Source organism: Peromyscus eremicus, chromosome 1 (genome assembly GCF_949786415.1).
Source record: "Peromyscus eremicus chromosome 1, PerEre_H2_v1, whole genome shotgun sequence".
NCBI classification, from domain to species: Eukaryota; Metazoa; Chordata; class Mammalia; order Rodentia; family Cricetidae; genus Peromyscus; species Peromyscus eremicus.
Window position 1 is genome coordinate 80,972,394 of NC_081416.1, and position 14,288 is coordinate 80,986,681.

General features: G+C 47.3%; 1 protein-coding gene across 1 annotated transcript in view; it reads right to left on the reverse strand.

The window, feature by feature from the left end:
• Hs3st2 (heparan sulfate-glucosamine 3-sulfotransferase 2) overlaps positions 1-13,780 on the reverse strand; it is a 111,141-nt gene extending 97,361 nt beyond the window's left edge. Inside the window, exon 1 of the mRNA XM_059251281.1 lies at positions 12,859-13,780. Within this exon, the coding sequence (XP_059107264.1) occupies positions 12,859-13,343 (485 nt within the window). The 5' untranslated portion in view covers positions 13,344-13,780. The remainder of the gene's footprint in view (positions 1-12,858) is intronic.
• Positions 13,781-14,288: the final 508 nt, after the last annotated feature.

The window sequence follows — 14,288 nt, forward strand, 5'->3', positions numbered from 1 at the left end:
CATCATCTCTGGCTGTCTGCTCTTTGGGGTTCAGTTCATACACCATCTCTTCCAGGAAGCCTTCCTCTGACTAGATCCCATCTTTCTGTTTCACTCTTGCGCTCCTAGGGCCTCTGTTGCAGTACTCTGACTTGTGTATGAAACTGTCATGGGTATCTCAAAACCCTCGCAACATGTGAGAAGCCCAGAGGCAGAACCTGAGTTCTGTTCACTTTTGTGTCGTTATTGTTAAAATCCTGTACATGCGCAGTTCAGGGTCTTGTGTCTCACTTACATACCCACCTTAAAAAAGCCAGACGCAGACCCCCACCTCTCTCTCTCTCTCTCTCCCTGCTCCCTGCTCTCTGCTCTGCTCCCTCCCCCAAGGCCTGGCTCCCTTCCCTTTCCCCTCTAATAAAACTCTAAAAGTACCACTGGGTTCTGTCGAGAGACCATGACCTTTCCATGCGGTAACCAGCGCTGATTACTATCAATTAGTATTGAAATAAATAAAATCTCAATGATGATATCAATGACCAATAATCACAGTTAATACTTTGGGGCATTTTTTTTTTTTTTTGGTTTTTTGAGACAGGGTTTCTCTGTGTAGCTTTGTGCCTCTCTTGGAACTCACTTGGTAGCCCAGGCTGGCCTCGAACTCACAGAGATCCGCCTGGCTCTGCCTCCCGAGTGCTGGGATTAAAGGCGTTTTTTTTTTTTTTTTTTTTTTTACAAGAAATGCTTGGAGCACTTTTATTGCCCAGTGAACCCTCGCTGCTTCCATATCAGACACTCGGTATGATTGAGCCCCAGTGTGCACATAGAACACCATGCCAAAGAGAAGCAACTGATTGGTGGACACAGACCCAGCAAGTGATGGAACAGAAATTCCAACACAGTCCTCCCAATTTCAGGGTCTGAGCTTTTGATTGCTCTTTACAACTACCATGCCCCATGTCTATAGTTTGGCTTTCCATAGTTTCTGTGCAGTGTGATTTAAACTTATTAAATAAGAAATCCCAGAATGAAAGAATTTGTAAGTGTTAATTGTTCATGACAATGAATAACACAATGGTGTTGTGGAGTATTTGTTTACACCATGTGAAAATGTGTCACTGTGATTGGCTTAATAAAGAGCTGAATGGCCAATAGCTAGGCAGGAGAGACTAGGCAGGACTTCCAGGCAGAGAGAGGAACTGGTGGCGAATCTAGGCTCAAGAGAGATGCCAGCGAGACACTGAAGAAGCTGGATATATGGTACAGAGGAGAGGTATCCAAGCCACGTGGCAGAACATAGATTAATAAAAACAGGTTAATTTAAGTTCTAAGAGCCAGTTGGGAAAAATCCTCAGCTAAGGCCAAGCTTTCATTATTAATAATAAGTCTCCTTGTCGTTATTTGTGAGCTGGCACCTCAAAGAAAAGTCCCACTATACAATTGCATTTTCACTCTTATGTATTCTAAATGGGAAGTGAATCATCCTTTTATGTCGTGTATCCACACTGTGTACACTACCCACCCATTACTCAGTAATTGCCTTAGTTATCAGATTGACTATCATAAAGTTTATTATTTGAGTATTATATGCCTCTCACAGTTTCAGATGCTGGATGCTTGGTTTTCAGATGGTGGCACTAATTTGGAAGGTTCTGGAAACTATAGGAAACCAAACCTAGCTGCCAGAAATAGATCATTGGGGGCAGTTCCTCAGGGAAAGACTTGTTCCTGGACATTTTCTGTTTCTTCTCCCCCCCCTCTTCCTCCTCTACTTCTTCTTCCTCTTTCTGTCTCTCTCTTCCCCTCCATTCCTCCTTTTGCTATGAGGTAAGAAATCCCTTTGTCTGGCCCATGCTGTCATCACCATGATGTTCTGCCCAAGCACATGGGACAAATCACCTCTAAAACTTTGAGCCAAAATACATCCTTCCTCCCTGGAACTCACAGCAATAAGAAAAGTAACTAATACATACAGTTTCTCAATACCTGTGTTAAATAACCCCATTTTACTTAATCATAGCCCCAGAGTGCAAGGGTATCAGTGCTGAAGATTTAGTGATGCCAAGGAGAAACTGTGAAGTGCTTCTGTAAATGAAAAACTGAAGGTACAATAAGATGCTGATAGAGAGAGCATGAGTGAGTGTGTGTGTGTGTGTGTGTGTGTGTGTATGTGTGTGTGTGACAGAGAGAGAGGGGGAGAGAGAGAACATAACTTACAGTAGCACATTGTTACCAATATTCTGTTTTCATAGTTATTGCTACTCATCTCTCACTGTGCCAAATTTATGTATCAAATTTTATTATATATATGTGGGGGGGGACAAATCACAATGTACATAGCATTTGTGTTCACACTACCCATAGTTTTAGGCATCTACTTGGTGTATTGGAAAAGCCTGCCAATAAGGTGACCACTGTAGTCTCTGTCTCCTAGTTTTTAAGTTCATCCCACACACCCTTTGAATCTGGTCATCGCCCTCCCCCCCCCCCACAATCTATCTTTTCATTCTTTTTTGAGGCTCCCAGCTCAACCAGGAGGCAGAGCTTCAATGTCGATTCATTGTACACTCCAGCTTCACAGTAGATTTGGGGTTCTTTGTCTGGCAGTGGGCAATAAGAGCATGGAAACACTCAGTAGCAAGAAACCATCTCCCTAGCAATATTGATGACTACTGCTCCATGAAAGGCAGGACCAGGGAGCCTTGTCATAGACACCATGTAAATGTCTCTGCTAAGGACATGACGTGGGCGAAGTCCCACACACGTTTTCTTCACTCTTGGCTCAGAGACATTAAGCAGACTAGGGAAGCAGAACTGACTCCCTGCTCTCCCTAAATACACACTTCATGCATTAGTGCCTCCCTCTTTGCTGTGACCAGAATGATGTACATAAACAGTGTAGGGAGGAAGGCTTCATTTTGGCTCACAGTTCCAGAGGGCTTAGTGTGTCATGGCAGCAGTAGCATGATGGAGTGCTTGGCAGCAGGAACCTGGGCCAACAGCTACTCGTATTGCACTGGACCAAGAAGCAGGGTATGGGACCCAAACTGAGACTACGTAATCACCAACAGCTGCTCATCATCCATGTCCACCAGCCAAGCTCACCTCCTAAAGATTCCATGGTCCCCCAAAACAGCAGTACCAGCCAAGACTGAGTGTTCAAAGCATGATTCATGGGAATTATTTCAAACTCAAACTCTTACACCTCATGTCATTCACAACAGAATGGAAGAGACAGAAATTTGCACACGGAAGGTTTTTTGTGAGATGCACATCCATAAGTGTGTATGTACATGTGGAGACCAGGGATCAACTTTGGCTGTCCTTCAGGAGCCATCCACCATGTATTGTGTATTTTCTGAGTTAGGGTCCCTCTCTGGGACCTGGGGCTCACAGGGTAAGCTAGGCTGCCTGACTAGTGAGCCACAGGGGTCCTCCTGTCTCTGCCTCCCCAGAACTGTGATTGCAAGAGTGTCCCCATGCCTGGCTGTTTCTCCTGGAAGCTGTGCCTTAAATGCAGGTCATTATGCTTCCATGGCATGTACTTTACCGACTGAGTCACCTCCCCAACCCCAGATGTACATTTTAAAGAAACACCCTGTCTCATGTAAACCTCAAAATAGACACAGAAACACTCCCAAGCCCTCTCCCATAGATTTCTGACTCTCTAACAGAAACAACTTTTCTCTTATTTTTGCACTGACATCTTGGATTTAACATCTGCAATTACGCACAAAGTAGGTTAAAGTGACAGTTGGTGTGTGTGTTGGCGGGGAGAGGGCATGGTGTTTTTTTCCCTAATAGTGAGGAAAGAAGCCTGGTAGCTTAATGTAGTTTTCCCTTTAAATATCCACCATTTATTTTCTTGGGGGAAGCTTGGCTTTACCGAAGCCTTGATGCCCTTGTGGACACTGCATGTTGAAATACTTCTCTTAGCTCTTGCATTTGTTCTGAATTTTCATTTTGATTTTCTCTCCCAGTCATTAACACATCATTGGAACCTGAAAAACCCAGAGCCAATGCTGTATTCACTTAAGTTGGATTTTTTTTTTTTTTTTTTTACAATATCCAGACATGTTTCTCATGATGTTGGTCATGTTCTGTGTGTCCTGCAGAATCTGCAAAATACCACTGCACCACAGAAAGGATATTTACCATCATTTATACTGTGGTTCCATCCCTACTGCTCACATCACGGAGGAAAATCTCAGCTTGATATCAATATTTTCTTAACGTATTAGTGTCTCCTGACAGCCCCGCTAAAGACAGAATGCAGTAGGCTTGGAACACCCCAGCATGCTTTTTGTAAAAACTCAATAACACTGCTTTGTTTTCAAGCTGTCTGCTTTGAGATCACTTTCAGAAAGTGGTGTTGGCTTTCCATTTAGGGTGGTTTATTTAAATAGAGTTGTTTTGTAAATATATTTATTTGAAATGTATTTGCATAAAATGTGTTAGGTTTACAAATGGATAGCATCATTAGAGGGATCCACAAAATTGGGGCTTGTCATTTCTTCTTAAAAGAGGAACTCTGTGCCCCAAAGACGAGGCATGTAGAACTTCCCTTCATCACTTTTGAGCTGCATTACATACATATATTAAAGTCTGCTATTTACTCTAAAATAGGAACTAAAAAAAAATGAAGCCTTGTTCTTTATGAAAGATTATAATTTTCCTTTACTCTAGAGAATTTTATTCATGTATACAATAAATATGATTATATCCACTCCCTACTTCTATCTACTAACTCCCTCCATAAACTTCTTAACGTGTAAGATTATATAATTTTTTAAATTAAGTTTATTTTTTTAGTTGATGCATAAAATATTTTTAAAATGTGTATAGAGATGGCAGCATGCTTAGGATCTAGAAAATGTTGCTCAAGGATCATGTATTTAAGGCTTGGTGCTTCTGGGAGTGGTGGAGCCTTTAAGAGGAGGGGTCCTACAGGGCCCAGAGGCCCCTGAGCTGGAACTGACCTGAAACTCTCCTACTGAGGACTAACTTTAAAGGCACCAGAAGGCTCTAAGCAAGGTTCCAAAGGAAGGAAGCAACTAACAGTCCTACCCAGCTATAATGGCGCTATGATGGCAATGAGCCACATCAACGGCCAGCAAACCAAGGGTGCAGTAGTGGGACATGTGTAGCCTTGGTGGTAACCAGCAGCTCTCTAATTAGACTTACGACCCACTCAACAAGAGGGAGATCATGCCTGCTGCTGGACACCTAGCTAACCGCCCAGGACTAGTGAAGTCAGGGGTATTAGAGGAGAACACACAACTTCCACAGCACAATCCCTAATACATTATAATACACCCACAGATAAATGTCGTTTTCACTCCTCATCAAGGAAACTTCCCTTTGCAACAAACCTCCAGAGATCTTTACAGAAAACCTCAGCCAATCAAAATGCAGAGTTCTGGATCCCAGTTGCAATGAATACATCTACAGAACACTCTTGCACCTAAGGCTCAGGAAACATTGCAGAAGGAGCACAGGAAGATTGTAAGAATATGGAGTTTACCGTGAGATTATGTCTCTTAGGAACATCAGGAGGCTACATGCATGAAATCTCACCAACATGACTGCCTAAACATGACATGAACAAGGATGACAACAATAGCCATGCTGATGCAGATGGGGGAAAGCCCAGGACGCCTCCACCCTACACAAAGAACTACAGGCAACTGAAGCATGCTGAGAGCAGGAGAAAGTCTTCCCAGGGGAAGAACACACCAACTGGTTATCCAGTACCAAAGGATGAGTCATGAAAACATACATACAGTTAACAATGAACAGACTGAGTCTTTGATATTTATGTACTTAGGAATATATGTGTATATACATATATGTATGTAACAACAAATAATCAAAAGGGGGCCATGAATTTGGAACAGAACAAGGGGTGTGTAGGAGAGTATTTGGGTGGAGAAAAAAGAGGGGGAAATGATGTAATTCTAGTACAATCTCAAAAACTGAAAGAAATAATTTTTTAAAAGAGGTTGAGTGTTTCAGAAGGTGTTAGATCCCTGGCATGTGTCCTTGGAGAGAATAGGAATCTAGACCCTTTATCTCTGTCTCCTGAGTTCCCAGCATTAGATTAGGGCTTCCTCCACCTACTCAGCATGGTATATTGTCTTTGCACATACCATAGGAATGGAGCAATCAATGGTAAGCTGAAACCTCTAAAAATGTGAGCTAAAATAAACATTTTCCCTCCTAAAGTTGCCTATCTCTGGTATTTTGTTATAATAACCAAAGCCTAATATAAGGGGATTAATTATCACCTGATATTTCAACACTCATATACATTGTATCATGTGTATGTCAGCTTAAATATATCTATCTCCTCATTTATCAGTTCTTTATAGTGGAGCATTCAAAATTCTCCTAGTTTTTTGAGATGTGGAGTGCACTATTGTTATCTTTATTCACTCTATAATGCAATAGCTTACCAGAGTCTTGTGTTCCTAGTTGTAACTTAGTACTCATCGACTAAGCCTCCCTCTCCCACACTCTACTCAGTCTCAGCTAAACCCCATCACAAGTTTAAATGAGATCACTGGAATACAAATACTAAGAAAATGATAGTAGAGGTAGTGGACTATAATGACTGAGCTCTAGAAAATGCTGGATTCATCCCTCCAAAATGGGAGCTCTGCCACAGATTGGAAGATGGTAATGGGAAGCCCCTCCAGACCCCACCTGGAGCAGAGATGGGAGCTATAGGCACTGAGAAAGAACCCACTGCCAGCTCCTCCAGTTGGAAGTTCTGGAAGACACAACAACTGATGTGTACCTAGGAACCCTACATGATGCCAAAGGCCCCATGACCAAACCAGAGCATCTGGCCATGTCTCCTGGGAGACACACAGAGCCTTCAGTTCCCCATCCTGTCCCATCATCCCACAGAGAAAGCCCTGGGGAGTGACGCATTGGACCAACAGCCCAGCTGTGTAGCCTGACAGGCAGCAATTACCTCTGAAATGCTAAGTTATTTCCACTCACTGGTGGCTTTTTACCCACCTTGTCAAGCTGCTCATGGACTACAAAGCACTTCAGCCCATCAGTGCAGCCCATTAGGAGAGAAGAGTGGCAGCAGAGCCAGCCCACAACAGCCTGGCACTGAGCCTGGCCAATGGTGGGCGTTTGACAAATAAATGGATTAACCCACCTCAGAGTTAGCGCTGGGGGGGGAATGGAGGGTGCCACAGACTTAGCTTGACTGCATGACCTTTTAGACCCCTCTGGCCTGACTCACAGCCTGAGTATCTGCTTATCTACCTCCACCTTCCCTGCCCACTGGCTGTGAGCCATCACACAGAGAGCTGGCCTCCCCTCCAAGTCCTCCAGCAGATCCGGATCAATAGGGAGCTGTGTGCTTCCGCCCCTCCACACCCACTCTGTCACTCAATCATTCAGAAATGATTCATGGAGGGCTAACCAAGGAAAGAATGCTATTCAACACTGCTGAACACTGGATGCAGAGAACATTAACAAGCACTCAGGAAACAGCACCTATTGGCATTGACTCTGCACCAGAATGGATAGGGGCTCTTGGGACATGCCTCCTGGTCTATGTAAGTAAATGCCTCTTTATAGTTGCCCATGGAGAACATCACAGCAGCGCATCTCTGGTGGGCATCTGCCCCACACCTTCTCTAGTTGTGAAATAGATGCTTTCAGGAAGATGGCATGGGTAACACTCAAAATTTCAAAATGGATACAGCTCCCAACAGAGACCCCCTGCCGCTGGCTATAGAGACGCCATGTTGGGGATTTTCCATGTCGTCAGTGGTCCTTTGGAAGGCTGATGGACTTCAGGATGACTGAGGAAGCCACACTTTCAAGGCAGAAGACAGCTTGGTGAGGAGCAGCTCTGCGACCAGGGTGGAAGCAGAGGACATTTGTCATTTGTTGTGAGACATTCTAATCTCAGGAAAGTTAAAACAAACAAAACAAAAAAGTATGCTTCTTACTTTCTCTATTAAATGATACTTTTTTCTATTTTAACATCATGAACAGTCTTAACATTATTCGGTGAGAATCTCAGGGCCTGCCAGAGTCTCCTTCACTTCACAAGCTCAAGCAAAGGGTTTGGGGACATTCCATTCTTCGGTCCCAGCTCATCCAGTCCCTTGAAGCTCCAGAGAAAAGTAAGACCAACTCTCCCCACCCAAACTCTCCTGGAGCAATGACAGCTCCACATTTTGAATGTCCTTTGGTGCCTGAGAAGAACTGTACACATGCTGGAACTGACTAATATATTTCCAGCCTGCTGCAAGGCTGACAGATGGGGGATTTCCAGACTCAATGGTTTCATTTAACCAGAACATGTCACACTCCCCTGGACCCAGGTAGGAAAACTCCTCATAAAAAAAGACACTTGTACATGAGACCACATACATGTGGGGGCAGGGGAGGACACAAATCCCTTGTACTCACAGTGAGCATAGGCTGGTCTGTTTCGTGTGTTGATCAGTTTGTTATAAGATTGCAAAGCCCTCTGTGTTCTCTTCTTCATGCAGAAGGCCCATGTCTCCTGCCCATGGGCTTCTTCCTAATGCTTGCTAAGCCAGAGTTTGGCTTTGCTGTTACATATGAGTCACTGATTTGGATGAGCTTGATAATGTGGTAGATTTCATTCTGTGCCTCCCATCCTGTCTTACTTAGACCATCACCTCTGGGACAAAACCTGTGTCTGCTTGCCTTACACAGTCCCCAAAACACACCGATGCGGAGCAAGAAAGGAAGCAGAGATGTGAGATAGAGTCTAACATTTATAACAAGTTCATTTATCAACATTTGGACACGAGTGCAGACTCAATTATCATGTATTAACTTGCTCCTGCTGGCATTTCAATGCACTTAGAAAAGACTCCCTTCCTCTCCACATGTACACCCTACCAACACACAGTGCTAGCAAAATTGAGACGCTTGAAACAAAACTCACCTTCCTCTTGAACCCTAAAGACTCCTGGACACAACATCATTTATATTTCTTTATAAATGATGATCCTACCGAATAGGCTTTATGGGAGGTGAACTTTGGTAAAACAATAGTATCTTACGTGAAATCTTAGGTCAGTTGAACGTTTCCACATAAGGTATCATACATGGTTTTTATATCATGTAAAAGACTAGGTCAGGCATCATTCTCATCTTTAAAGGTGGTAAATAGTTACACAGAAATATGAGGCGAAATTTTATCAATGCAAGGTTAGGAAGAGAAGATGATGGGGAGAGAGGGAAAAGCAAGGAAGGAGGAAGGATGTGGGGGGGAAGGAAGTAAGAAAAAAGGAAGTATGGGCTGAGGAAGTGGCTCAGTTGGTAAAATGCTTGCAGTGCACAGAAGCATGGGGGTCCTCAGTTCAGGTCCCCAGAACTCACATAAAACCCAAAACCCATTAGCGGGTGCCTACAATCTCTTTGCTGAGGAGGCATTTCCCCGGAGTTTGCTGGTCATTCTCCCTAGTGGAATCAGTGAGTTCCCCGTTCAGTGAGAGACCCTGCTTCAAAAACCAAGGAGGAAAACGACTCAGCTTCCATGCACACACTCACATGTGTGCCTGCACTCATAGGCACACACACACACCACACACAAAGGGAGAAAGGGAAGCTTGAAACTAGTTCTTTAGCAATGCGTTCCTCAGCCCCATTTGGTGATGGCGGCAGGTACAGCACTAACAGTTTTGGCAATAACTTGAGTATTGGTATTGTTAATGGCAATCACAGGAGTATTGGTAGCAAAACAGCAGTAATTGTGGCAACAGTAATAACACCACTGGCTTGCTTATCTTTATATACCAAAGATTTTCCCATGGAACTTTGATATGCAATGTTTCAAGGTTTATTCTTCAAACCTGAGATAATTATCATGGGCTCCATTCCATGAGAAGGCAGCGGAGACTCGGGTCGATCACCCTTTTCCAAATCGTACAGCATCTAAAGAGGTCATCTCTGGCCTTTAACACAGTGGGTTCTGTCCTGGAACCATGATCAACCTAGTATAATGTTTTCTTTTCTTCTGAGAAGCTAGTGGCTTCCACCCTGCACCCTCACAGGTCCATATGCTACTGCCTCTGGGAGGAAATTTGCCCAGGTAAGGTAAGAGCCAGAGATGAGAACACAGAAGGGTCTTGAGGAATACCCCTACAGAGGGCTGGGCTCTCTGAGGGTGGCCTGACTCAGTGGTTCCCAAGAAGGGATTAGGACCCAGGAATAAAGAGGGTGAGGGCTCTGTTAGCTGGTCCCCTTTGCTGATGGTGTCTCTCTGGCTCTATCACCTCTGCCTTCAGGGAGGAGAAGTCTCACCTGTGGCTTAATGGTGATGATTCTTATTTTCCCATTGTCTGTCTGCATTTACAGCTTCTGGCCTAAATGCTCCAGGGCTTCAAAATGGGCAGAGTGGCAAGGCCTCCATTGCATGCATGTAGCTCCCCCCCAGGAAACCCAGGCCACAACAGTGGGTGAGAGGCTCCTTGAACACACACTGTAAGGAATCCCAGGAATCCCCATAGTTTCTGCAATTGCTGCATATAACTCAAGTGATGATAACAGAAAAAAAAAAAAAAAAACAGAAAGAGTGCCTAAGTATGGGGAATATATTACATTTTGTGGAAACAGCAATTCCCACATGAAATCCTTGACTCTGGGGGGTGTTGTTTGTTAACACCCCCCCCCCCTGAAAAAAAGCACAAAATGCACAAGCCTTTCCTGAGTGCTGTGGACTTCCCAGCCTTCCTGGGAAACTGATGGGTATCATAGTTATGACCAGACCTCTAGGCTAATCTTTCCTTTAGAAATATCAAGAAGGAAAGGGGAATGGGGGAGGGGAGAGAGAAAGAAGTGGAGCTGTCAGTGTGCTTCATGTTAAATAAAACCTACCAGGATTCAGCTGAGAATTTTAGCAGAATCCAAATGTGCTAGGAGAAAAAAAGAAAAAAAAAAGGCATGGCTCCCATCTCCAAGGTTCACAGCTAAGCTGGCTTCGAATCACACATGCCAAGGTTAAAAATAAAAGGCAGTCATCCCTGAATGACACAGGCTCCAGAAAGGAAGCCTGAGGTATGCTGTTGGGTGGAGGAGGAAGGAGCAGAGAAGGAAAGTCTGGGCTCAACACAGAGGTGTTTATGGGAGAGTGCATTACCTAAAAGCTCAGAATTCGGCTATTTTGCACTTCAAAAGCACTTCACAGTGGGAAAAGGTTTCCTAACGATCTTCATATTTGCCATCGAGGAAACCCCTGGCATGCAGTGAGTGTGCTGACCTCAGGCAGGGCACTGGTGTTCAGTGCTTCTGCAGCCTGTTCCCTGGGGTCTGGCTCAGACAGTGTTTGCACATAACTAGATGAAACACCCGTGGGTCACAGTTCAGAAAACATGATGGGCCATCAGCACTGGCGTGAAGCCACACCTGACTGTGTGCCAACTGTCCCTTGACTGGCTCCACTACCGACAGTGTGTCTGCCCCTTGGGGACAGCACATGTTCCATCCCTTGCTCCTAACAGCCATAGCTACTGCTGACTAGGGCTAGCTGAAAAAGGTGACAAGTCATTCCTACGGGTCCCCTTCTTTGAAAATCCAGAACCCTTTGTTATGATTTCATTAGGGTCATCTTTCTAGTGAAATCATCCTTTGTCCAGTATGCTTATGAGTCTACTGACTGACTAAAGGGTCTCCTTTTGTGTGAAAATAAAGGAAATAGCCTCAGCAACTGTGTCAGCTACCATGGCATCTCTCCACAATTCCATTACTATGTAGAGCTGTCTAGAATGTCTCCAGGTAGACTGTGACTCCTCAGAGGTCCATACATTATATTCCAGCCGCAAAGGTGCCCTGACTCAGTCCTTCTGTGGACCTATCCTGCACTTCCGCATCACACAGGGTGTGCAAGGCCAATGGACACTGGAGGACTGGAGAGTGAAGACCACCACCTCAGTGAAGCTTCATTGTACGTCCAGACACCACCCACTGGGGCGAACTGGAGCCAGCAGAAGTCCAAGGGAAGAGTGAGCATTCTACGCATGTCTGACTATTCCTGGGATCCTGTCTAGCCCTCGTTTTAAGTGCCCACCTACCTGTCTTCCAAATTCCTCCTGTTGGTTGCTATTTTAAAAGCACCCCCCCCCCCCATGCTAACTGTCATTTTTACGTCTTTCAAACACTTTGAAAAAGCCTGGGCAGGGGAACAGGGCAAGAACTATTTTCCTGCCCCTTGTGATGGATGGGGAAAGAGAGGCTGCCAGAGTTTGAGGAACTTGCTTAATCTAAGTGTCAGAGCCACGACTAAAATCCGAGGTCGCTTCCTTTCCTCCAAGCTCACTAACCCAGGACTGGAGCGGCTAAGGGAGTGAATTCAGAATGGTAGCAAATATTTGCAGCTGAGATTGGCATTCTGAAGGGGCAGAGCTTGTTCCCTTTCTCATTGCAAGAACTGGGGGCACACTCTCATTTTGTCTGAAGTATGGGAACCTACTCGGGCAGGAACCACTTCAGTTAGCCTTTGGCCTGGCTCCCTTTTCTCAGCATCAGGTGCCACCAATCAGGGAAGACCAGCTTAGGGCCCCGGGTAAGGCTGTGGTCAGACAACCAAATGGCTTGAGCAAGCAGCCCCATCCCGCCCTAAAAACTGGACAGGGAAGCCAGCCTTCCAGTCAGCACCTATGTTGGACTGGAAACGCCCCCTTTCTTCCAGGGACCCCAGGGACAGGAAGGAATTTCCCTTCCTTTTGCACTTCAAAGAACCTCATGTAGAGCTAGTCTCTGGGAAGTTCTGGATGATTCCTCCTACAGTAATCACCCACACCCCCTTGCCGGCTTAAAAGAGGACCTTTAGAGCGGACCTAACATTCAGAGTGGAGCTGTGGTATTCCCCCTTACCTGTACCAGTCTAGCCCTCGGCCGTAGTTCCTGTCGAAGAAGTGGGGCTCGGTGCCCAAGGCCCGCACGTCCGGGTGCACGCGGATAAACTCCAGCACCGCCCGGGTTCCCCCTTTCTTGACGCCCACAATGAGGGCTTGGGGCAGCCGTTTAGTGCCCAGCTTCGGGGAGCCGGAGTGATTGGATCCGGAGAGGCGCGGTGCTGGAGCGGCTGCCGCCGGCGCGCTGGGAGCGCTGGGCTCGCTGGGCGTCGGCCCCGGGGGATCACACGGGCGGGACTTCGCCAGAAGTTTCTGGCCGCTTGCGCTGGGGCTGCGGAGGCAGCGCGGTGCGCCGAGCAGGCGGCTCTGGCCCAGGCCGTCGCAGCAGCACAGGAAGCTGTAACACAGGTAAGTGCAGGACAAGGACAGCGTGAAGGCGAAGAGCAGCCTGCGCGCCCTCCGCGGCTGAGGTGGCCCCGCGCGGCCCAGGACCCTATAGGCCATAGCTCCATGGGCCCGCGGCGGGGGTCATGGTTTCTGAGGTGGCACCTGCGGCGGAGCTGCTGCGTGGCCCTACGATCGCCTAGAGGGCTCGCGTGGCGCTGTCCCTGCCGTGCGGGTCCGGCGTAGGGGACGCCGTCTCCTCCGGGGGTTGCTGGCCTGGGCGAGCACCGCGCCCGGGGGTCCCGGGGACGGTGGCTCCTCGGGGACCGGGTGGCTGCATTGCCAGCATCTCCCGGTGCTAGGCGATGGGGGCTCCGGGCAGCGGGGCGGCTCCCGGCACTCTTCGGCTCTCAGGCGCGTCGGGTTCGGAGCGCGCCCAGCGCCCGAAGCCCCATTCCGGATGCTCGGAGCGCCTTTCAGGGGACGCTCGGTGGCCGCGCGGCTGTGCCGGCGGGAGGATGCGCGGACCGGACGGTGGCGCTGGCACTGGCCGCGTTCAGGCTCCTCGGGAAATGCCGAGTGGAGCGCGCTGCCGGCTCTATTTAAGGAGTCGCCTGACGTCAGCCGCGCGGGTCCCCCGAGCCCGCGCCGCGCCCGGGGACCTGGCCCGCCCCTTGCACCCCCACACTCTTATTCTGCTCAGGTACAACACCGCCCCAGGTACCTTCCCCATGCGGACTGCTCCCTAAAGAGCCTTGGCCAGCTTGGAGCGGTGAGGGGAGGGTGGCCAGGTACACCGTGCACTCCTGCGGGAGACTGGACACCCCCACCACTCTGGCCTCTGGACACCTGAGTCGAGATTATGCCAACACCCACCCTAGACATAGACCTGGGTGCTGATGCAAGCACCCAACCCTGATATTCGGTTCCACTACACTCACCCACACATGCACCACGCACGCACTAGCACGGGAGCAAGCTCACCCTAATCCGGACACACCCCAACACTCCACAGAGGGTGGCGAATACCCCTAACTCGAGCCGAGGAACACAACAAGGGCACAC